Source organism: Saccoglossus kowalevskii, chromosome 14, assembly GCF_978046115.1.
Source record: "Saccoglossus kowalevskii chromosome 14, keSacKowa6.1, whole genome shotgun sequence".
In the NCBI taxonomy this organism is placed as follows: Eukaryota; Metazoa; Hemichordata; class Enteropneusta; family Harrimaniidae; genus Saccoglossus; species Saccoglossus kowalevskii.
In genome coordinates this window covers 19,056,684-19,082,575 of record NC_140654.1, presented here as the reverse complement: position 1 = coordinate 19,082,575, position 25,892 = coordinate 19,056,684, and the positions used below count along the sequence as shown (strand labels likewise).

The window sequence follows — 25,892 nt, the reverse complement described above, 5'->3', positions numbered from 1 at the left end:
CCATGATTGAGTGCCACAATTTCTGTTTTAAGATTTATTGGGTATAATAATACAAATGTTCACCCCAACAGAGGTGGACATACAGTTTTAGCGACCTGAAAAGCTCATTGTCAACCGAGGCGAAGCACTACGATAAAGACTTTTCGTTCCCAATAAATAATAATAAAAAAAAAGACTTCCCGTTCCCGACATTATGAAATTCTTTTGTCTTTTGGGAGAAAAACCCTGAAAAAAACTGATTTTGACAAGATAATTAAGAAATGTAAATTAAGAATAATTCAGAACGAAATGTATTCCATATGTACCCATAAATTATTTTCATAATTACTGATTACACACGAATATTACAGAAAAAAATAATTTGCTATATTATCTATATTTGTGCCTTTTATTTGTCTTGAATTGTGACTGAAAGGAGCTAGATGAAATTACAAACTATGTAGTATGTTCGACAACTCATGTATGAACAATAACTTTAATAAATATGATTTTACTTGGTAAAAATACTGTATTTTTCCACATAAAAACAAAAGAATTTCACAATGTCGAAAACGGAAAGTCTTTATTATCACAGTGTTGTTGGTAATAACTGAAAATGGTACATCCACGTGAACATGCTCATAAAAGATCGAAGGAGTCTGTATTCAACAGCCGTATACATCTAACTGCACCATCGCTACGTTTTCTTTGGTGGACCATGAGCTCTGTTCCTTGTTTGCATGTTATCATGTTCACACAATCGCAGACATTATTTGTAAGGGTGCCCTTTGAAATGGCACATTTGTTGTTTTTGTCTTTCTAAACATCGAGTTTATTTTTCTGATTGACATTCAACGAGATCGTTTGAATTTTGAATTTGATGACGGTTCAAATTTATCCACTTTTACAGTAATCAGCATTGCGTTCGAGATGAGTTACTAGTAATTACAAGCCTGATTTACATTTTTCTTGCGGTGTTTTTTGTCAATGTATTAAATATAAGTTCTTTGGGAAATAACATAATTATATTGCGCGAGTGAAAGAGTATGGTGAGACTGTGTCACAACACGTTTTATTTATTTCGAACGCGCGTGGTCGGCATCTTTGATTGCGTTTATTTCGTATTTTTATTTTCGAAATGTATCACTGGCTGCGTTTGTTTTGTTTTATGTTTTAATCAACAATTAACTGTTCCGAGATCTCTTTCATTTTTCGTCCGGCTGCTGCCAATCCAATAGTTCGTCGCCGCATGTACTCAGACAAGCTATTAATTGTCACAGTCATTATACTAGTAGTTTAAGTCCAATTGATTTGTAGAAATTCAGCTTTGCGATGATTATATATGCAGTTTTGTTTTGCGCACCCAGACAATAGAGCAATAGTTAACCCGATAGAATTTCTGAACTGCAACATTCATATTACTTATGCAAATTGAGTAAGGGTCATGGTGTGAGTTGCGTTCGCAAATAACAAAGTGTCAAATTATTTTGAGCGCCGTTCGGAATAAATTTAGTCAAAATCACACACAGAAACACACACAACACACAAATACTAGTACTCAATACATATCGCGATTGATTGACCAGTTATATAGCTGCGAACTATGCACACAAGGACGTAAATATGTTAATACAGGTCACAGTTCGACTTGCGTAGCAAACGTTACAATGTGTCAAGTGATTTGAAGGCGTCTTTGTCCCCCTTCCCAATACAGAGAAGCAATACGCGTTATATTTTGAATCGTCATTAAAACATAAATTTATTACGAATAAAAACATAAGTTTATAGATACAATGTACGATCATCGTTACTCCAGCGGTCGGTTGGCAAGCGGACGATGTTTCTGAAGCCAGCCATAGCAGGAGTGAGTGAGCGAGCGAACAAAAGCGAGCGAAAAAAAAAAACGGTCGGTTTCCGGTCGGAAAGCAGCGAGCAATCGGAAATTAAGCGATAAGCGGTCGAAAAAAAAAAAAGCAATAAAAGCGGGAGGTTGGGCGGAATGAGTACTGTATATATATATAGACCAAAGTTACCTGTGCTTAAACATATGCAGTTTTTTAAAGCTTATGAGTAGCTATGAGTAGCTAATTGTCTTCATATCAATATCCTTACATATAGGGTAAATAGTCATGTTATAGGTGAATTAACATGGGAAATTCTTCACTGTCTTTTTTATTTTCAGGGGGCTGACTTTGTAAAACCAGTGCAGTAACCTACTCTAGATTGCGGATTTTTTGAGATATGAATAACCCACAAGTGTCTAAGTTACTCAATAAAACTGATAGTGATAGAACACAGAGGTAAGAATCATCCTATTATTATTGAGTTTTAGCACCCCTCGTACGAATAATTTACTGTTATTTTACTTCTATTACCAAATTATTTGAATATAATGCCAATAAAAATAGTGTTACTTTAATTTAGGCACCTTTATGTAAATTAAAGCGGGGGAGTCGTCATCTACGCACATGTCAGATAGCCATAGCGTGTCATTGTTTACAAACAAACATCTACGCATGAGCCTTTGCATTTGTAGCATGTGTTGTTATCATCGCTTGGGACTCGATTCCTACATGTGCACAGGTGACGACCCTCTCGTTTTGTAGGGGGTGTCCGTGCTTGTTGGAATGGATATAGATAATTTTTTTTTAATATTTTCTCATGGAATTATAACTGAAAATAGTAGTTATCACGGATAGAAGTTTGATTTTTATGAAAGCATAATATATTTAACATTATTTTAATCTCTCTGATTCATTTATACTCCTCAAATGACAGGTGCAATATATTTTTGTAGAGTTTGTTACATGTCAACATTTTACGTGGGAGCTTTAAAATAGTCAGTCACATTATATTTGGTGTTCACACGTGTAGCAAAATGTGAAGTTTGTTTCAGAGCTATTTTTAACCCACTATCAGAAAACGTGTGCGAACAGATTAACCCAGAGTTAGTTTAGCTCAATCTCCCTCAGGAGTTCCAGTGTGTCATATGAGCTAAACGCAGGTTCAGCCCACTAATAAGAGTACATATACCATCCACATCTCAGTACATACAGCTATCCCTAAATTTAGTTTTAACAAAACATTAAAACTGATGGCGACAAAAAAAAGATCGTTTACAGCATATTCTTGTATCCAATCAGAAAACCTCAGATAGTATGAAATTAATCCTACACTGATAGTAGACTGACACTGTACTTTATCTCTGCAGGGGGTGTACATGCTTTTTCGGTAAATTTATATTTCGTTTTATACAGTAATAAATCGCTTAATGAGCGAAGAAGGCGAGAGCAAGAGAACATTTACATCGAGGAGTTAGCCGAGTTGATTTCCGCTAGCATAACGAATATGGACAGTTGCAATGTGAAGCCTGATAAATGTGCCATATTGCAAGAAACTGTCAAACAGATCAAGACTATAAAGCGACAACAAGGTGAGTTTTATCGTGATTATAAATGTATTCTACAGTCTGTTGAATGGAACTAATAAGTGTTACTGTATAAACTGTCTGTAAATTTTCTTTACATGCGATAATTTGAGTAAATTTTCAGTTTTTACTCAAAAAACTAAGGAGCTATTTTTGTCCCAGTTCTAAAGGAAAGTAAAGTACATTCTATAAACTATTTTGTGAATTTATAATGAAAAGAGGAAACTGGTGGTGAAAAGGGTTGATAGATTTAAAAAAAAAATATTTTTGTGTCTGGAAACATTTGAATGTTACAGTTGCTTATTGCAAATGCAAATCTAACTGTGTATACAGAGCGTTTAGCCACAGAAATTATGTTCCATGTTTTTAGTACATGACTGGTCTGTGCGGCCGTACCCTATCATAATAGCTCCTTTGGCAATTTAATCCAGTGTTCCGGTTCGCTGTGCGCCTGGGTTTAACACAATGAGTCTAAAGAACAACCACTGTGCTATTAGCCTTTCTACAATCAAAAGTTTTCGTCTTGATGAATAATATATACAGCCAACCTTTGCATGCTGTATGTTTTACCTCTGGCGTTAATATGAATATTGAAAGCACACTTTTTCTCAGCATATTTTCTAATGGTCTTCCCACGAAAATGTAAGTTGTAGTTTTTAGATGAGCTACACATTATTAGTGGTCGGAATGCTGTATATATATAATGGATGGAGATTATTTTTCAAGTAATTCAATATGGATACTACTATGAAGGGTTCATGCACAGTTTCAGATGATTTCATTTGGGAATTTATTATGCATTGATGTTTTACTGTCATAATAACATATTAGCTCCCAAATTAACTGAGATGTAAAAATGTCACAGTCACCACAATGTGTCCTGTGAATAATAGATCCCATAAAATGTATACTAGTACATGTAATAATACATAGTTTGTGCATTTTTTTTGGGGGGGGGGGGTTAAAGCGGGGGAGTCGTCACCTGTGCATGCATCAGATGGCCATAGCGTGTCACTGTTTACAAACAAGCGTCTACCCATGAGCCTTTGCATTTTTAGCGTGTGTTGTTATTTACCCACAGTTGAATTAAACGAGTTGGATTCATCAATCAGTGTTCTTGTAACAACTTTCATTAATTTCAAATTTAAACCAATAGATCCTGCCATCATACCTGCAGCTTAACTGAAAAAAACATGCAACTTCAAATTTGATGGCATTTAAAGTTTTAAAATGTTTTGAATTTGACACATGGTTATTTGTTTTTTTTTCAGTAGCGGAGTCCAACGGAGCTGTTCAGCAATGCCATGTATCCTCTAGTAAGCCAGCATTGTTAGCAAATGATGTGTTAGGACCTTTATTACTTGAGGTAAGCGTGGTACAAAGTAAAACTGCCCTTTGTGTAAATTAGTATTTTATGTATGTCTCCATTGACCAACCAACCATGCACTGTTGTCTCTTGAAGGCACATTTCGTTTCTCAGATTGAATACAAAACTAACTTTTAAGATTTAAAATTCTATGGAAAACAAGAGACAAATGCAGCGTGCACACAACATAGGCAGTATAGATTATCTTACCACTGGGTCACATGATTTGAAAATCAAACCATACTGTAATTAATCACCAGATGAATACAAGGGGAAATTAGAACATTTGTGGCATTATTTTTCATACCAGTTTCTAAATAGGCACAACTGACACCAGTTTCCAAGTATTCATGCAGAATAAATAATAAGAACATGAATACTATATACAGACTATGAAAGAAAGAAATTGTACAACAGACACCAGTTTGTAAAGTTGTACCATGCCTGTCAGTTGCAAATAATTTCTAGCCGTTGTGGAACCATATTTCTTTGATAGATTTGGTTCAAATCTGATTTTTCTGAGCTGTTGAAATGCAATACGTATGTAATACAAGAGATTGCTGGTATGTATGATACATGTACAGATATGTACACATGCACTCCAATATACAATTTCATTTAAAGCAACGTTGGCTGTCTCTTTTTTGACTCCCATGTGCGAAGCACATAATGGGAGTCTTTGCAGTTAGTGTGTCTGTGTGTGTGTATGTGTGTCCGACTCTTCCACTGCTATCTCAAGAACCATACATCGGTTTTTGATGAAACTTGGTGCATAGATGCTCTGGGCCAATGCACAGATTTGATTAGGTTTTGGTAAAAATCCATGCTCGTTAATTACCTAATTTGCATGATAATTAGCTGATTTTTAGCTGTTCTACATGTATGACTGTTCCACTGATATCTAAAGAACCACTCATTGGATGTTGATGAAACTTGGTACATAGATGCTCTGAACATATGTGCAGATTTGATTAGTTTTTGGTAAAAATCTGTGCATATTAATTACCTAATTTGCATTATAATTAGCTGATTTTTAGCTGTTCCATGATTGTTCCACTGATATCTAAACAACCACTCATTGGATTTTGATGAAACTTTGTACATACATGCTCTGAACTAATGCTAGGTTTTGATTAGTTTTTGGTAATAATCCGTGGATACTAATTACCTAATTTGCATAATGATTAGTCAATTTTCGGTTTTTCCACTGATATCTCAAGTACTAATCATCACATTTCAATGAAACTTGGTACATAGATGTCATATGACACTGCACAGACCTGATAGTTTTTATGGTAATATCAGTACATATTAATTACCTAATTTGCATAATTAATTAATTTTCAGCATTTGATATAAGTACTAATCATCACATTTCAATGAAACTTGGTACATAGATGTTATATGACACTGTACAGACCTGATAGTTTTTATGGTAATATCAGTACATATTAATTACCTAATTTGCATAATTAATTAATTTTCAGCATTTGATATAAGTAATGAGCATTACATTTCAATGAAACTTGGTACTTACATACTCAAGGACTATGCAGAGATTGATTGTTTCCAATAAATATTTGTGCATATTAATCACCTAATTTGCATAATTAGTTAATTTTCAGCTTTTCCGTGGGTATCTCAAGTACTAATCATCGCATTTCAATGAAACTTGGTACATAGATCCTTTAGGACTATGCAGAGACCTGATTAGTTTTAGGGCAAATAATTGTGCATATTAATTAACTAATTTGCATAATTAATTTTCAGCTTTTCTACTGATATCTAAAGTACTAATCATCACATTTCAATGAATCTAGAATTATGCAGACCCAATTAGTTTCCGGTAAATATTTGTGCATATTAATCACTTAATTTGCATAATTAACCAACTTTCACACTGATATCTCAGGTACTAAACATCACATATCAATGAATGTACATGGATACTGTAGGACAATAGACAGACCTGGATAATTGTGGGCGAAAATCTGTACATAGTAATTACCTAATTTGCATAATTAACCAATTTTAAGCTTTCACACTGATATCTAAAGTACTAATTATTCCATTTCAATGAAACATAGTACAAAGATGCTCTAGGACAATGTACAAACCTAATTAGTTTGGGGTAAAAATCTGTTCATATTAATTCCCTAATAAGCATAATAATTCATAATTTTTGGGTTCTAATCACATTTCAATTAAACTTGGAAACATAGATTTTCTGTTACATTGCGCAGACCTCATTAGTTTTACACTCAAATCTGTTCATACCCCGGTATTAATTTTCTGATTTGCATAATTAGTTTTCAGCTAAATAATTTCGAATTATATTTAATGTGTCTCCAATACTCTTAGCACATGGGAGTTCTTTCTGAGCTTTCTTTGATTTCTTGTTCTTCTAAAAAAAAATTGTTATTTTCTGATCATGAAATTCTATTTTCTAAATAAACAATAATAAGATTTGTAAGAAAGTCAACCCAACCTCATGATCATTGAAAAGATATTGCATTGGCAGGTTGAGTGAGAAACTCACAGTAACAAGACGCCCAGGGCCGGTGATGAAGCTTTGTAAAACCCCCAAAATCGATGGTACTTTAAAAAAAAAATTAGGTTGTTCATTTAAACAATTATGATGCAAGTAGGGGCAAGCAGTTATCCAATAAAAGATTTGATTTTACAGATCAGGTCATTCTTAGATCCATATACATGTATGGAGATGCAATGAACTCTAGATTAACCTTTTGTAATCAACATTGTTTAGTGAAATCGGAATTCCTTCTAACTTGATGTTGCTTTCAGATCTTGATCTCTTACAATGCGTTATTTTTTTCTCCAAATGCATGTGGTTATGTTTGTCATAAGTGAAAGATTGAAGTTAACCTTCTGATGACTGGTACAATCCCCTCTGCGATAACATCGGTTAGCGGTGAGGTACCGCTAACAAGTTGATGAGTGAACTATCATCATGTAATTTAATAAACATGGCACACTTTTGCTGCAAACTTTTGTTCCTTGTTTTTTTGCTATACTTGATTCCCAGTCCCAAGGTGAAGAAATTCACTGTAGTCTAAGGTAGTTCGAAGTAAGTTGTGAAACAAATGGTTTTCGGCTTTCACAGTACACCATCCGCCTGCAAGTTTGGACATTCCTCCCTTTCCAACCCTGTGCGGCAACTCCATTCATAACCATGTATGTCACATGGTTGTGCAATTGAAAGTTCACCAGCCAATAGAAAGTTTTGTTACAAATGACTGTCGGAAAGCATTCAGTAGTTGGAATAGTAAAAAATACACAGTAGCGAAATTATCCCCTAGGTATACGGTGTATGCACTTCTGTATTCACGTATATTAGCATGCTTAGTATCCTTCAGAGAATGTCTAAATTACAGACCATTTTCAACATAATTTACCCCATGCTTACACATTAAACCATAACATAATTAAAGCCACAAATCAAAATATGTGGCTAGTAGCATGGACTTACATGTATATATAGCATTCATGCATGTTTTCTTAGCACGGGCTAAGAGGTCAAATGCCAAAAGGAAACGCATGTGGATGCTTAGCACAGGTTAAGAAACACTAAATACAGATTAAAGGGGGAGTCAAGCCAAACAAAACTGACAATTTCTGACAACAGTGGATATGATGTCATACTTTACCCATAATCCTTTGCTGAAGAATCAAGATGGTGGACTACATAAATTAATGTTAAATATCTGGAGAATGAAAAGTGACATGAAAAAGCTGTAAATTGCATGTTCTTACATTTGCCGAGCTCTTTCATCTGGGAGTATTATGTTGTTAGACTTGATTTTCCTTTAAAACTGGCTCATTTTTAAGACCCAGTAGATATACTTAGCACTTGAGCAATTTGGTTTATCCGATATGCAAACATATGAGATTAGTTTAAATCTTACTCTGTTCTTGGTGTAGCCTGATCACGATTATAATTAATGTTAATTAATGTATGAAGGTGATAATGCAAGGTGTGTTTGCCAGAATATCAAGTGACTTATTGTGGGTTTTTTTTGTAGGCACTGGATGGATTTTTATTTGTGGTGAACAGTCAAGGGCGGATAGAGTTTGTTACTGAAAATGTGTCTACCTATCTGAAGTTTGGCAAGGTTTGTCAATAATTTCTCATATTTTTCATTGACTATCAGAATTAACATTAGTTTCAGTTTTAGCTGCCATTTTGTTTGTATTCTGACTACTAGTACTATATGTGCTCACCTGTTACTAAGTAAATATAGAAATACAAATGAACCATTATCACTGTGATATCATCTGTTGTTGGTTTTATCACAGGGAGTTGGAATAACTAAGTGAAATTTAAAAAAAAAAAATTGTCTTTTACTTTTTAACCTCCTCCCTCCCCCCAATCTTGTCTCTTGTTCCTATGCAACCAATATTCATTATATTATTGCTAGTTCTTCATCTACTGAAATCATCGTCACTTTTTCAATCTATTATGTTAAATGGAGTTAACGATGCTCCAGGCAATGTGTATAATCAGAGGTACATTACTTGGGGTTTGCAACTACAGTGACATGATACCAAGATCCTGTTTCAATCTCGCTCTCACATCAGTGTTCCAACTCAGAAAAATGCGAATGCGCATGCCCAAGGTAACTAGGATACTGGGATGTCTAGGTGGATCAAAATAGCTGCTCACGATATGATGGATTACGATAACTATATTTTCTGTACATTTTCGATGTATTACATTTTTTCACTATGAATGTAGTAATACATGTTTTATTGTTTTATTACAAACCGCCTATGTCATGCCAGAAGGTCATAGCACCAGTCTCGCTGTCTACGAGATGAGACTTGAATGGGATCTTGACATGATGTCACCATACAGTACTATGCGCGTTGCAAACCCCAAGTAATGTACCTCTGGTATAACACATCAGATTTGTTATTTTCTTTTATTTCCTCCTTCTATAAGTTGTATATTACTATTCTTGGATGTCCTACCTACCTACAGTACTCATTCCGCCCAACCTCCCTCTTTTATCGCTTTTTTTCCGACCGCTTATCGCTTAATTTCCGACCGCTCGCTGCTTTCCGACCGGAAACCGACCGCTTTTTTTCCGCTCGCTCGCGTTCGCTTTTGTTCGCTCGCTTTTGTTCGCTCGCTCGCTCCTGCTATGACTGGCTTTAGAAACACCGTCCGCTTGCCAACCGACCGCTGGAGTAACAATGATCGTACATTGTATGTATAAACTTAAGTTTTTATTCGTAATAAATTTAGGTTTTAATGACGATTCAAAATACAACGCCTATTGCTTCTCTGTTTTGGAAAAAAGACGCCTTGAAATCACTTGACACATTGTAACGTTTGCTACGCAAGTCGAACTGTGACCTGTATTTACATATTTACGTCCTTGTGTGTGTAGTTCAAGCAGCTATATGACTGGTCAATCGCGATATTATTGAGTACTAGTATTTGTGTGTTGTGTGTGTTTCTGTGTGTGATTTTGACTAAATTTATTCCAAACGGCGCTCAAAATAATTTGACACTTTGTTATTTGCGAACGCAACTCACACTATGACTCTTACTCAATTTGCACAAGTAATACGAATTCTGTAGTTCAGAAAATCTATTGGTTAACTTTTGATCGTGTCTGGGTGCGCAAAACAAAACTGCACATATAATTATCGCATAGCTGAATTTCTACAAATCAATTGGACTTAAACTACTAGTATAATGACTGTGACGATTAATCGCTTGTCTGATTACATGCGACGACGAATTATTGGATTGGCAGCAGCCGGACGAAAAATGAAAGAGATCTCGGAACAGTTAATTTGTTGAGGAAAACAAAACAAACGCAGCCAGTGATACATTTTGAAAACAAAAATACAAAATAAACGCAATCAGAGGCGCTGACCACGCGCGTTGGAAATAAATAAAACATCTGTTTTAGTATGTTGTGACAGTCTCACCAAACTCTTTTACTCGCGCAATATAATTATGTTATTTCCCAAAGCACTTATATTTAATACATTGACGAAAAACACCGCAAGAAAAATGTAAATCAGGCTTATAATTACTAGTAACTCTACTCGAACGCAATGTTGATCACTGTAAAAGTGGATAAATTCGAACCGTCATCAAATTCAAAATTCAAGCGATCTCGTTGAATGTCAAAAATAAACTCGATGTTTAGAAAGACAAAAACAACAACATATTAGAGTGCAAAAAAGCTAGCAGCAAAGAACGAGAAGTGCATGTGGGAAAGCGATGAGTGAATTCGAGAAAAATTATGCTGATGTGAGAACAAGCCATATACCCGCGGAGTACTCGCTAAAACATCGAGAAAATGTGCCATTTCAAAGAGCACCCTTACAAATAATGTCTGCGATTGTGTGAACATGATAACGTGCAAACAAGGAACAGAGCTCGTGGTCCACCAAGGAAACTTAGCGATGACGCAGTTAGATGTATACGGCTGTTGAAAACAGAGACTCCTTCGATCTCATATAAGCAGGTTCACGTGGATGTATCATTTTCAACTTTTACCAACAACGCTATGATAATAAAGACATTGTGAAATTATTTTGTTTTTATGTAGAAAAATACAGTAATTTTACCAAGTAAAATCATATTTATTAAAATTGTTGTTCATACATGAGTTGTCGAACACACTACATAGTTTTTAATTTCATCCAGCTCTTTTCAGTCATGATTCAAGACAAATAAAAGGCACAAATATAGATAATATAGCAAATTATTTTTTTCTGTAATATTCGTGTGTAATCAGTAATTATGAAAAAAAAATTATGGGTACATATGGAAAACATTTCAGGGTTTTTCCCCCAAAACGAAAGAATTTCATAATATCGGGAACGAGAAGTTTTTGTTTTGTTATTATTATTATTATTTATTGGGAACGGAAAGTGTTTATCGTAGTGCTTCGCCTCGGTTGACAATGAGCTCTTCGGGTCGCTAAAACTGTATGTGCACCTCTGTTGGGGTGAACATTTGTATTATTATACTGAATAAATCTTAGAACAGAAATGGTGGCACTCAATCATGGCAATCTTCCAGGTCATCGTTAGAAAGATTTTCGGAGGCAAATTTAATCTTGAAGGATTGCAGGAAATTGACCCTTAACGATTCATATTTATGAATTAATCGGGATTCAGGTACCATAGTGTTTGTAACAGTAAAAAAAAAAGGTTTTCGCTGGGGATTTTTCATGCAAACATTGTGAATGGTTCCCCGACACTGATTCCTTTTTAACTTTCAATTTTTCTAAGACGCGGCAAACCCTGCTCATGACCGGAGACGTCGTCGAGATGCAGGTGCGATTCCTCTTAGCAACGCGTTCTATTTATTTCCAAAGCGTGTGGTCGGCGCCTTTGATTGCGTTTATTTTGTTTTTTTTTATTCACGTAATCTATCACTGGCAGCGTTTGTTTTGTCGCGTCTCACAACTTAATGTCCAAGCTGATTTTGTTTTGGCTGTAAGTGAACTACGTACAGCTCATGAAAGTATTTCGCCCAGAGTTCGCAAAAAACGGAATACCCTGCAAACTTTGAATCCTTTATTTTAGAACGAGACATTGGGCGCAGAAATAAAAACCATAATTGTAATTCAACAAGTTTATGTAACGTGTTAGTCCGCTTGCCAGCCGCCTAGTTAAAAAACGCGATCTCCATTGATGTCGGCTTCGACAACTTCGGACAAGTAAGATGGGCGCTGGCCGACATTGCATTTGCAAGTATTGTATTTGTTTGACAAATTTTACACTGCTGTCATTCTATAACAATCGATTGGTCGTTTTTTTCACAGTCTTACTATTCCTGCAGATATTCTTCAATTGTTATAGGTGCCATAGATTTACATAACTACAACTTGACCCGTGTTAAACCCAAACCATGCGTGCATGACAACCGTCACCCTACACACGGTTACTCAACGAATACCGTACTCTACAGTAGACATTTTTAGCTCTCCACCAAAAATTGAATGGTTTTATTTCATATTAGTTGTGTCTGTGTCAGTGTCGTATTTGATTTCACATGTGTGATTCGATCTTGTTTATGGTGGACATTATTACTACGCGTATGTATTATTACCAATTTTATATGGCCGTGTGATCCACCGTATTTTTTCAACGGTCGTTCTATAAATTTCTGATTGTATTTATTCTTATTTTAACATCATAAAAACAAAAATGACACACCTGTACATGAAACAGTAGGTAATGAACTGTAAATGCGGGCGGTTGCTCTGTCAGGCGAGCGAGCGAGCGAGCGAGCGATTGCACGAGCGGATACTTCCGGATTTGCGCGGTCGAAAAAAAAAGCGGAAATTGCGCGGTCGAATTGAACAAAGCGAGCGAAAAAAAAGCGATCGAAATCCGGAAGCGGGCGGGAGGCTGGGCGAAATGAGTACTGTAACTCTATTTTAATTAAATTATTCTAATCATTATTTAATCATATAACCAGTTTTATTACCATAATATCATACAATTAGTTGGTTCTTGGACTAGATTAGTTCAGACGAAGTATTTTCCTTGGACCACACCAGAAAATTTCAAACATCCTATTTTCTTCATTCTCTCATTGTTTTCTGTAGTTGTATATTTTCTGGTGAAATAAATCAAATCAAATCACACAAAAATCTCTGTGCGGTAATCAACACTAGTCTACTCTCTTCGTTGTTTAATTGACATGCACAGTGCTTTTATTTATGAAGTAATACAGCAAATCTAACACCACTGATAAAACAAACTCAAGTGAACCCTGTTGAGGACATCATGCACTTTATATAACCCTTTGAGCCTCATTATTTATCCTACCAAAATTATGGTGCAGAAATTTTCTTTATTCTTGCTAATTTTTTACCAAATAAGCATAATTTCGTATCGATCAACATTTCGAAAAAAATAAAAATAAATAAGTGGTGACAAAAGTTGATTTGGGGACTAAATAGAAGACCAAGTTTGTCACAGTATTGTTACATACTTTTTCAACACCTTAAAATGGGGCTGGAAACCACTGAAAATGATCTGTCTATTCATTTCATCTCAAAGATTGTTTATTAATCATATACTCACTGTGGATAAGTATACTACTAAGTTGACTGCCATAAAACAGATAATTGATTTTTACAATGTTGGTGCCTTTTATTCTGTTTCCAAAAATTGGTCAAGCATTCAAAAATATGATTCTGAAGTCATACTCCATTCTGTAACATACGGTGAAAATGAAATTATGTGTAGTTATCAGATGGTTGCCTATGGTTGTTATGAGGTTATTACGAGGATATCTCAAAATATGGACGAAGACAGTACAGCAGAAGTATGCGATGCGACAGCATACTGTCTGAGTAGATACTTAGAGGTATCTTTGAATTAACCTAATTATTATACATCTTTTCCTTCCAAGGATACATCATGGAAATGCCGAAATCCAAAAGGTTCAGAACAGAATCAGTGCTGTCAAACCCTAGTGGCAGCCATGTTTGTTTTTATTATTAGAGAACACTTATGCGCGTAATCATTCCATATTTGGAATTCGCATTTCCTTATATGGTAGGATTAAAATACCCCGCAAAATTGCGACACACTGTAATTTATGGCATTACAGTGACAGATGTATAATAATATAAAATAACATAAGGTTATCAGGAAAATACCACAAAGTATGCATGTAGCAGAGGTTAGTGTGACTCTGCCCTGCATATACCTAGGAATACTTTATTTTTGCTGGAATTAATTTTCGCTGAAAAGGTTTTTGGGGCATTTTGTATGAAATTTATTTTCACTGATTTTTGATGAGTTTAATGTGAAATACAGGGAAAAAAGTATATTTGCTGGATTTTATTTTCACGGAATCATCCCTTCAGCGAAAATATTGAAAATAAATTCCAAGCGAAAATAAAGTATTGTACAGCACTTCGTGATATTCTTGTTATAACCTTACTGTTACTGTAATACGCTTTACAGATGTTGTAGGGACTTAAAATCAGTGATATCATGAAGTCATCCAACAACCAGATGTAATTAAGATATCAGATGACCAAATATGGTCATGTGATCTCATTAGTATAGATAATTATAATGCAGATTGGCATGAGTATATAAGTTATGAACTCATTGAACGAACAAAAGACGTGATTAAAATCAGATAACTATTTTTGGTCATGTGATCATACCCTTAATATATAGTAGAATGAAAAACTTTTCAGATGACTATGTCATGTGACTTCATTAATTATGCCAGTATGTCATATTCACAGAAATCGTGGTAAGCTGATCTCAAATTTTGTTTTTCATCTCATTCAAATGGTCAACTGGCAGCCATGTTTGATTAAAAAATAAAGTCCATTTTTTGCACTTTTTTTGAAAAAAAATATAAGTTCCCTACTGGAAGTATACTATTTTTGACCAATTTTTCAGCTTTTTGAGTTGATGAAGAAGGCAACTTTTTGGGTCTTGTAAACTATATGAATGCGTCTGGGCACAAAACTTTGTGTAATTTTTCAATTATATAACTTACTGCTTTGTCAGGTCATTAACAATGAATGACTTGTTGAACTTAGATTGGCATCAGCAATTCTGACATGGTTTATTGTCTGTCTTTCATAAAGGCTACATAAACAGTGGATTAAAATAAAAAGTGCAAAATAATATTGTGTTACAAGTATAAATATTTTTTTTTTTAATTTTACATTTCGATCACCATTTTTAACCTATATAATAGCAGCATTTCTTTTTAGGAAATAGGTGCATTCAAGTCTCAGAGATGAGATGAAATAAATGTATTGGCATGCAAGATATTACTTGAGCACCCTTCTATTATGGATCCGGCAAGTTTAGTGCGTAGTGTCAATTTGCTTAGACCATTACTTCCTGCAGTTTTCATTTATCCTATAACAATTTCAGTGGTTAATTTACTCTAAATACTGTTTATTTTTTCTCCAGGATGAGTTGGTAGGAAGTAGTATTTACAGTTTAATACATGCAGGGGATCATGCTCAGCTTACTGAGTGTCTCTTACCTCTAAGTAAGTACTTAATTATTTTGCAGTGGCTGCACCAATCACAATAGAAACAGGTTGCATGCTATGGAATAACATTAGCATACTGATAGGGTTATTTGCATATCTTTGAGTGGCTGCACCAATCACAATTGGAATGGGTTGCATCTAATTTGAATAGGGTTGTGGAATAACATTAGCATACTAGTAGTAGTAGTAGTAGTAGTCCAGAGTTTTAAATCCGGTTTGATCCCCGAAGACGAGGGTGGCCAGATTCACCTTAAACTAGTGGCAATCGCTCTTACCCCCTCCCTCCACTTTGCACAATTTAAAGCATCCCTCATCCTCATCCCAACCTTCCCACTCTCCTCCTCCACTTGCATCTTCCACGTCTTCTTTGGCCTTCCCCTTTTCCTTGGACCACTCACCTCTAAATCAAGGGCCCTTCTTAATACATGCCCATCCTCCCTCCTCAGCACATGCCCATACCAACGTACCCCATTTGCCTTCGCCAACCGATCTACCGCTTCCTTCAAACCCAACATCTGCATCAAGTCCTCAGTTAACTTTCTGTCCATCAACTTCACCCCACACATCACTCTCACCATTGCTCTCTCTGTCCTCCTTAAAATACCCAGCTCATTTTCACTCAAACACCATGTCTCGCTCCCATACAGCAATGCTGATCTCACACAACTCTTATAAACTATTCCTTTCATCTCCAAGGGAAATCTCTTCCCATATAGTAGCTCTCCACATTCCCTAAACTTCACCCAAGCAAACCTTGCTCTAGCTGTTACAGCCGCCTCACACCCACCACCCACACTTACCTTGTCCCCCAGGTATGTAAACTCCTTCACTGACTCAACCTCATCACACAACTTTTCTTCCTGTTCCACCACATTTCCAACTCCATTCTTACATCTTCCACACGCAAAATCCCTTGCCAATCTTTGGGTCACCCTCTTTATCTTTGCACATCTCCCATGTATCCACTTCCCACATTTTACACACCACACTGAATTTGCCTTTACCCTCTTTCCACACATGCCACATGGGTCAACCTTACTCACCAAGGCTTTCTCCTCCGTCCCACTCACCATCACTTTTGTCTTTCCCAGATTTACCTTCAAACCCTTACTCTCAAATGCTTTTTTCCATTTCACAAACTTCTCCCTTAATCCCTCCATTGTGTCATCCATCAAGACCAAGTCATCAGCATACAACATCTCTCTCATCAGCCCTTCTCTTGCGCTCTCTGTAACTACATCAATGACAACTACAAATATCAATGGTGATAGTACAGAGCCTTGATGCACACCCACCTTCAGCTCAAACTCCTCTGACAACTCCGATCCTACTCTAACTCTTGTCTTTGCTCCTTCATACAAACTCATCACTGCTCTTACCATTGCCTCTGGTATACCTCTCTTCCGCATTGCCCACTCCACCACCTTCCTCAGGACTCTATCAAAGGCCTTCTCCAAATCCACAAAACACATATACAGTTTCTTCCCTTTTGCACGATATTCCTCTTGCATCCTCCTCAGAATAAACACTGCATCAATTGTTCCTTTCCCTGGCATAAAACCAAACTGCATCTCATCCACTTCCACTAATTTCCGGATTCTATTCACTATCACCCTCTCCACAATTTTCATTGCATGCTCTAATAGTTTTACACCCCTATATGCACCACAACTCTTTGCATCCCCTTTTCCTTTAAAAATTGGTACTACCACACTCACCTCCCACTCCTCAGGCATTCCTCTTCCATCTAACACTCTCTGACATAACTCCATTATCACACCAATCCCTGTGTCTCCACTTGCAAAAATCATCTCCGCGCTCACTTCCGAGGGTCCAGCAGCCTTTCCAGTTTTCATGCCTTCACTACTTCTTCTCATACTGATATATAGGGTTATTTGCATATCTTTCAGTGGCTGCACCAATCACAATTGGAATGGGTTGCATCTGATTTGATCAGTAATAGCATATTGTTAGCGTTATTTGCATATCTTTCAGTGGTGACACAAATCGCAATAGAAACAGGTTGCATCTTATTGAATAACATTAGCATATTGATAAGGCAATTTGCATATCTTTCAGTGGTGACACCAATCACAATAGAAACAGGTTACATCTAATTTGAATAACATTAGCATATAGATAAGGCAATTTGCATATCTTTCAGTGGTGACACCAATCACAATAGAAACAGGTTACATCTAATTTGAATAACATTAGCATATAGATAAGGCAATTTGCATATCTTTGAGTGGTCACACCAATCACAATAGAAACAGGTTACATCTAATTTGAATAACATTAGCATATAGATAAGGCAATTTGCATATCTTTCAGTGGTCACACCAATCACAATAGAAACAGGTTACATCTTATTGAATAACATTAGCATATAGAAAGACAATTTGCATATCTTTCAGTGGTGACACCAATTTCAATAAAAAAAAGGTTGCCTCTAATTTGAATAGTATTAGCATACTGATAGGATTGTTTGCATATCTTTCAGTGGCTGCACCAATCACAATTAGAATGGGTTGCATCTAATTTAAATATCATTAGCATATTTATATGGTTATTTACATATCTTTTAGTGGTGAAACCAATTGCAGTATAAAAGGTTGCATCTGATTTGAATAGTACCATCATATTGATGATAGAGATATTACATCCAATGTAAATAAATAATGTAAATAACATTTTAATTGAAATGCATTGGTGTAAGATTGTCTGTGTTGATTGAATGATTTTTGTTCTATACATGGCAGCTAATGGGATTGTATGGCCAAGTGAGAATCCCAACAAATTGTCCAAGAGTCGTACTTTTAACTGTCGAATGTACATAGGAAGCCAAGATGAGCATGGTGATGATGGTGGTTCGCAAGAGTCAAAATTAGAACACATGCAATGTTCAGCAGTTCTCCAACCACATCCAGATGACAAACAACCTAATGCTGATGGTTCAGCAAGTGGTAAGTCAAGCGATGCTAGCTTCCCTAGAATTAAAACCTAATTAAGGTATTGACCATCCATCAGTGTATGCTGTTGTTATCATTTGCATATAATTAGCATAAAAAATACTCTTGCGTTTTGATAATTGTGCAGCTTAAGCATCTGTAGGTAGGTGGGCAACCAATTCAATTAAACCCATCCTACTTGCACTGCAGGTGTGAATCTCCGACTGTATTTTCAGCTCTATTATCGAGCGGAGCTTATCGTATGAGTCAATGTCCGTGCTCAGATTTGTACATTTTGTGATGATATTTTCAATGCTTTAATCTCAGCCGAGAGGCTGCTTGTTAATAAAATCGTAAATTCACAATTCTTTGAACATGTGCGTGAGCACACAATCTTGGCGTACACAGTACAGTGAACAAAGTTGAAAACGCGCATGATACCCGCTCCTGTACAGTCTCGTAGTATGACCAAATGAGTAACGTTAAGTACAATCAAACCTGTGTTTTAAGGAGCACCTGTTTATATAGTGACCACTTTTAGGATCTCCCAAGACATAATGTATAAACAACCTCCGTATAAAAGACCACCTGTCTTATGTAACCATTCTTTTCTTAATATTTTTGCCAATTCACCCTTGACCAAATTAATAATTAGCATTCTTATTAAACAATATTTAATTTCCACAAGTCTAACTTTATATTATTTTGATTCAACTTAAATAAATTTGTTGTTGTTGTTGTTGTTGCAGTAGTACCATCTCATTATATATATATATATATACAAATGTATGAGTAGGTGATGCATAAAAAATATCCCAACCTCCATATAAAGACCATCTGTCTATAAAGGTTTATTGTTTGGCAGTCTGGTGGTCACTATACACAGATTTGTCTGTACTATGATTAAAAGGTTTGTTATTGTTTGACAATCCGCTGGTCACTATACAAAGGTTTGACTACTCTGATTAAAAGGTTTATTATTGTTTGACAATCCGGTGGTCACTATACACAGGTTTGACTGTACTATGATTAAAAGGTTTATTATTTGACAATCCGGTGGTCACTATACATAGGTTTGACTACTATGATTAAAAGGTTTGTTATTGTTTGACAATCCGGTGGTCACTATACAAAGGTTTGACTACTGTGATTAAAAGGTTTGTTATTGTTTCACAATCCGGTGGTCACTATACACAGGTTTGACTGTACTATGCTTAAAAGGTTTGTTATTGTTTGACAATCCGGTGGTCACTATACAAAGGTTTGACTACTGTGATTAAAAGGTTTGTTATTGTTTGACAATCCGGTGGTCACTATACACAGGTTTGACTGTACTATGATTAAAAGGTTTATTATTTGACAATCCGGTGGTCACTATACATAGGTTTGACTGTACTATGATTAAAAGGTTTATTATTGTTTGACAATCCGGTGGTCACTATACACAGGTTTGACTGTACTATGATTAAAAGGTTTATTGTTTGGCAATCTGGTGGTCACTATACACAGGTTTGACTGTACTATAATTAAAAGGTTTGTTATTGTTTGACAATCCGGTGGTCACTATACACAGGTTTGACTGTACTATGATTAAAAGGTTTGTTATTGTTTGGCAATCTGGTGGTCACTATACACAGATTTGACTGTACTATGATTAAAAGGTTTATTGTTTGGCAATCTGGTGGTCACTATACACAGGTTTGACTGTACTATAATTAAAAGGTTTGTTATTGTTTGACAATCCGGTGGTCACTATACACAGGTTTGACTACTGTGATTAAAAGGTTTGTTATTGTTTGGCAATCTGGTGGTCACTATACACAGATTTGACTGTACTATGATTAAAAGGTTTATTGTTTGGCAATCTGGTGGTCACTATACACAGGTTTGACTGTACTATGATTAAAAGGTTTGTTATTGTTTGACAATCAGGTGGTCACTATACACAGGTTTGACTGTACTATGATTAAAAGGTTTGTTATTTGACAATCAGGTGGTCACTATACATAGGTTTGACTGTACTATGATTAAAAGGTTTGTAATTATTTGACAATCAGGTGGTCACTATACACAGGTTTGACTGTACTATGATTAAAAGGTTTGTAATTATTTGACAATCAGGTGGTCACTATACACAGGTTTGACTGTACTATGATTAAAAGGTTTGTTATTTGACAATCAGGTGGTCACTATACATAGGTTTGACTGTACTATGATTAAAAGGTTTGTAATTATTTGACAATCAGGTGGTCACTATACACAGGTTTGACTGTACTATGATTAAAAGGTTTGTAATTATTTGACAATCAGGTGGTCACTATACACAGGTTTGACTGTACTATGATTAAAAGGTTTGTTATTATTTGACAATCCGGTGGTCACTATACACAGGTTTGACTGTACTATGATTAAAAGGTTTGTTATTGTTTGACAATCTGGTGGTCACTATACACAGGTTTGACTGTACTATGATTAAAAGGTTTGTTATTATTTGACAATCCGGTGGTCACTATACACAGGTTTGACTGTACTATGATTAAAAGGTTTGTTATTGTTTGACAATCCGGTGGTCACTATACACAGGTTTGACTGTACTATGATTAAAAGGTTTGTTATTGTTTGACAATTCGGTGGTCACTATACACAGGTTTGACTGTACTATGATTAAAAGGTTTGTTATTGTTTGACAATCCGGTGGTCACTATACACAGGTTTGACTGTACTATGATTAAAAGGTTTGTTATTGTTTGACAATCCGGTGGTCACTATACACAGGTTTGACTGTACTATGATTAAAAGGTTTGTTATTGTTTGACAATCCGGTGGTCACTATACAAAGGTTTGACTACTGTGATTAAAAGGTTTTTTATTGTTCAGCAATCACGTGGTATCACATTTTGCAGCTTTAATAAATCAAACTGACTTGTGATATAACTTGTAGCATATGCATAAACTTTATGTCTTCCAGTTGATGGACCAGCTTACTTGGTATGTGTAGCCCGAAGAATGCCGCAAGAAGACAGGTCACTTATAGAACAGTTTGTAACAAAGCAGGACTTGAGTGGGAAAATCATATCTGCAGATATCTCCTCACTGACATTGCCGTTCCATTCCAAATCTGATTTGGTTGGACATTCATTACAAGAATACTGCCACTCTTCAGATATGCAGCAGCTCATCAAACATCATCAAGAAGGTAGGATAAAACCCTTCTTTCAGGCCCTATCCTCTATATGTATAATATAAAACCCATTTCTTAGGCCCTATCCTCTGTATGTATAATATAAAACCCATTTCTTAGGCCCTGTCCTCTGTATGTATAATATAAAACCCATTTCTTAGGCCCTATCCTCTGTATGCATAATATAAAACCATTTCTTAGGCCCTATCCTCTGTATGCATAATATAAAACCATTTTCTTAGGCCCTATCCTCTGTATGCATTATACAAAACCCTTTTTCTAGGCCCCATGCTCTAAATGCTTAATATAAAACCTTTTTCTTAGGCCCCATACTCTGTATGCATAATAGAAAACCTTTTTATCAGGCCACATACACTGTATGCATAATATAAAACTGTTTTTTCAAGGCCCCATACTCTGTATGCATATTATGAAACCATACATTGGAATATTGTGCAATGTAAATATGCTTTTTTTGTATCTTCAGTTTTGAGTAACATTACTGACACATGTACCACAGCGATGTACAAGTTCCGTGCCACCGATCACTGCTGGTTGTTTGTGCAAACAAGAAGCAAGTTATTCCTTAGAAATGGACAGCCAGAGTTTATCATGTCAACTCATAGTATATACAGGTGAAGCGTCAATAACAATTTGCTTGATTTTCCTTTAACGCTTAAAACTGAGTAAATACTACACATGTCTTCATGTGACAAAAGTTAACATGCTTATGACACTTATTTCATAATGCAGAATATATGTAAGTCTGAAATGAGGAGTTGTTTTGGGTTGATATTTGACCGAACAATTGTAAATTTTGTCCCAAAAAGCACTATGTCATTTACCATTTCTTCAGTATGCCTGCGTCTATTTTGTTGAAACTTTTTTTCTTCTTTGACAGGGAAACGCCTAATACTCCATCTACTGATGCCAGTACCAGTGCCTCAACAAACCAAGTCTCAAGTATTCCTTCAACACCCAAAAGTGATCATTCAGGACCGCTGCCATCACTCAGCAATTTATTACGTTCAGGAAATTCTGCGTCTGCGTCGTCCAACTCACCAATTGAAATGCTGCAGAACTCTTCTCTGTCTTCTCTACTGAAATCTACCAATTTGAAACCATACATGTCCCATTTACAAACCAAGTTGCCAACTACGCGTATCAACACGAGTAGCGATGTTATGCGGCCCCCAGTGCCTGGCAGTAGTTATTCAAGATCTGAAACATCCTACAAGACTTCTAGTCCACTCTGTTGTAGCAGTCAGTCACCAGTCAGTGCCAGTACAAGTGGACTTGTATCACCTGACTCTGTGCAAGGAAGAGTTGAGAAACCGGCAAGCACCAGCTCATTAAAGAGGCCATCACAGGACTCAGCTCAAGGGGGGAAATTCAAAAAGAATCGATTACTTCAGAAGTTATTAATGGAAGATGGTAATTATAAATTTAGCATATAAAAATATTGTCCAAGAAAAAATAGCTCATACATGTATCCTATTAATATGAAGTGTATGTTACAATAGAGTTTTTGCAATTTTCTACATTCTCTTTTGAGATTTTTGGCTCTGTTGTTGACTTCGTTGAGTGGATTTAATCATATTAATGACTGTCTGTTGTGGTTTGAGTCAACTATTTGCTTGTTCTTCAATTAATTTGATAGCTGGTATTCTTGTGTCTTCTGCGTACCTCTATTACATTTGTTCAAACTTTCATTAGATTTCGTGATGATATCTTCAGTTCACCAATGAAAATTCATCATTTTAAACTGCAAATTCAGTGGCTTTGATATTGTATATACCGTATTTGTCTTCAGTTAAGCGCCACCTTCAATTAGGCGCCAGTGCCACAAAAACTTTGTATTTTACACCTCAATTAAGCGCCAGACAAAGTTGAAATTTTGTCACGTAATGATCGTGAATTGGGCGCCGGCGGATCGACTACCGGTTACCGGTTCGTAGCGATGGACGCGATCGCGGAAGTCCCTCGCTGTTACTGTACGAATGGCTTTTATGTAAAAAAAAATGGTTTTGTTTCTAACAATTTTTAAGAAATCGGTCTATAATCCTTGAAACATGTCTTTTTAATCTACTGTAGAAAATATCAGCGTGGTTTTTAATTTCGCAGTAAGTCCATAAAAACGAAATTAAAACAACGCGAAAATGTTCTGTTTCAAATGCGCTGTTGTCACAGTAAACAGTGTTAAATTATTCTTTAAATGCTCAGTTTACTTTCCAAAAATAACTAATTTCTTGATTTGAAAAAAAAATCATGCCGTTTTTCCCACCAAAATCAAAGCCAAAATATCGCAAACATCGGCAAATCACTTCCGCATTGCGTTCATACATTATTTAAATGAGCTATGGTAATTTGATCACGTTGGCATCATCCAGCATTTTGATTGGTTAATTAACGACTTGACCTATCAGGTCAAAAAACGCGTTCCAGGTCAAGTCCTAGACAGGAAGCATGGCAGACATCGAATCGCGCCGAGTGTTTACATGCGACCAGAATCATTCGCTTACGATGAAATTAAGTTGAATTTTACTTACATTTTATTTTTTGTACGTTATTATAACTACTACTGAGTAATAATCGTAACCGTGGAATGCAGCATGACCGGATTTTGCTACCGTGATCATTGACTACTAAACGTTGAATTTGTGTTTGTTTTATTTTTCTGTTGATTGTACGGCAAACTGTGAATGTTTTCTAAGGAATGATATTTTTTGTATAACTTTCTAAACTGTCTGAAAACGGGTCATTTACTCAGTATTTAAAATAAAAGCTACAGTGACTAAGCGTCAGACTGTAATGTAAAATATTGTCAATAATCTATCACCAGAATGGAGCAAAAACAATGGCTTGTAACACAATTACCGGTACTAGAACTTGAAGTGCTTGAAATAAGCGCCATTTGAAACAAAGTTGCTCAAATTTAACCACAAATAAGCGCCACCATGACATGAAAGTGTAACAAAGTGGCGCCTAATTGAAGACAAATACGGTATAGGTTTCTTTGATAAACCCTAGACTCGTTCATTTGTGAGGATATTTTCAATTTTATAATTTTGATGAATATTTTTGTCATTCTGATGAGAAAATTTTATTTCTAACTTCTTCTTGAAAACTGCTTATCCAATTGCATGGCCATAACTATGAAGTGACTATGATTCAACTAAAATTGTTACCACATTGTGTTACATACAACAGCAGAGCTTCCTCGACTGACAGTTTGCTTGTTACTCCCAGCTTGTGCATTCCCACCATTTTCTTGGACATGCCTTGACCAATCACCTTCAAACTGTATAAGTACATTATGTTGCAATATGCACATGTAATTGTTTGATAATAAGATTCAAGTTGACCGAATGGCTGCCATTTAATGTTAAAATTCTTCAAAATCAAGCATTTCTGTAATTCCAAACCCAGATCTCAGTTAACGTATATATGTGTATACCAAAACCATAATTTTTTTTAAAGATCAGATTCAAAATGTCCTACTGCAATTGCTGTTCTAGAACAAAACTTACTGATCTGAATAGAGTCCATATTAACTTGAACAGTTAAAAATACTTCACCTGTTCTATAACCACAGCTTTGAGGGATATGTAAGGCGGTCTGAAAACTAACTTTGCGATGCGAATGTGTGACTCGCCAAATGTCAATTATTGCACAGGTCGCAGTGTCAATTTGCGAATAGCTCGATTTCCGTTGGTTGGTTGAAAAGCGTGAATCCCAATGATTGATCGATGCCCATATCACTTCTTTATTTACAGTGTAAGGGTTCACCGCATGCCTTATAGAAATGTTAAGTTTTAAATGGTTATTTTGCCAATTGCTCACGAATTACGGTAAACAGGTGTGTAAACACTATGTACTGGTAACATGCAGCACTGTTCGGTGATCAGCAAGCACATGGAAGACAAATTATGCGACCATGGTTTAAG

General features: G+C 35.8%; 1 protein-coding gene across 3 annotated transcripts in view; it reads left to right on the top strand.

The window, feature by feature from the left end:
• The window catches only part of LOC100373546 (uncharacterized), a 79,653-nt gene that overhangs the window by 28,817 nt on the left and 24,944 nt on the right, over positions 1 to 25,892 (top strand). For 2 of the 3 annotated variants that reach the window (XM_085507997.1, XM_085507995.1), the window contains exons 2-10: positions 2,162 to 2,279; positions 3,237 to 3,412; positions 4,678 to 4,772; positions 8,816 to 8,905; positions 15,729 to 15,810; positions 18,576 to 18,779; positions 21,733 to 21,960; positions 22,433 to 22,580; positions 22,847 to 23,379. In XM_085507997.1, coding sequence (XP_085364123.1) covers positions 2,221 to 2,279; positions 3,237 to 3,412; positions 4,678 to 4,772; positions 8,816 to 8,905; positions 15,729 to 15,810; positions 18,576 to 18,779; positions 21,733 to 21,960; positions 22,433 to 22,580; positions 22,847 to 23,379 — 1,615 coding nt within the window. In that variant the 5' untranslated portion in view covers positions 2,162 to 2,220. The remainder of the gene's footprint in view (positions 1 to 2,161; positions 2,280 to 3,236; positions 3,413 to 4,677; positions 4,773 to 8,815; positions 8,906 to 15,728; positions 15,811 to 18,575; positions 18,780 to 21,732; positions 21,961 to 22,432; positions 22,581 to 22,846; positions 23,380 to 25,892) is intronic. The other variant, XM_085507996.1, reaches the window with a different exon arrangement.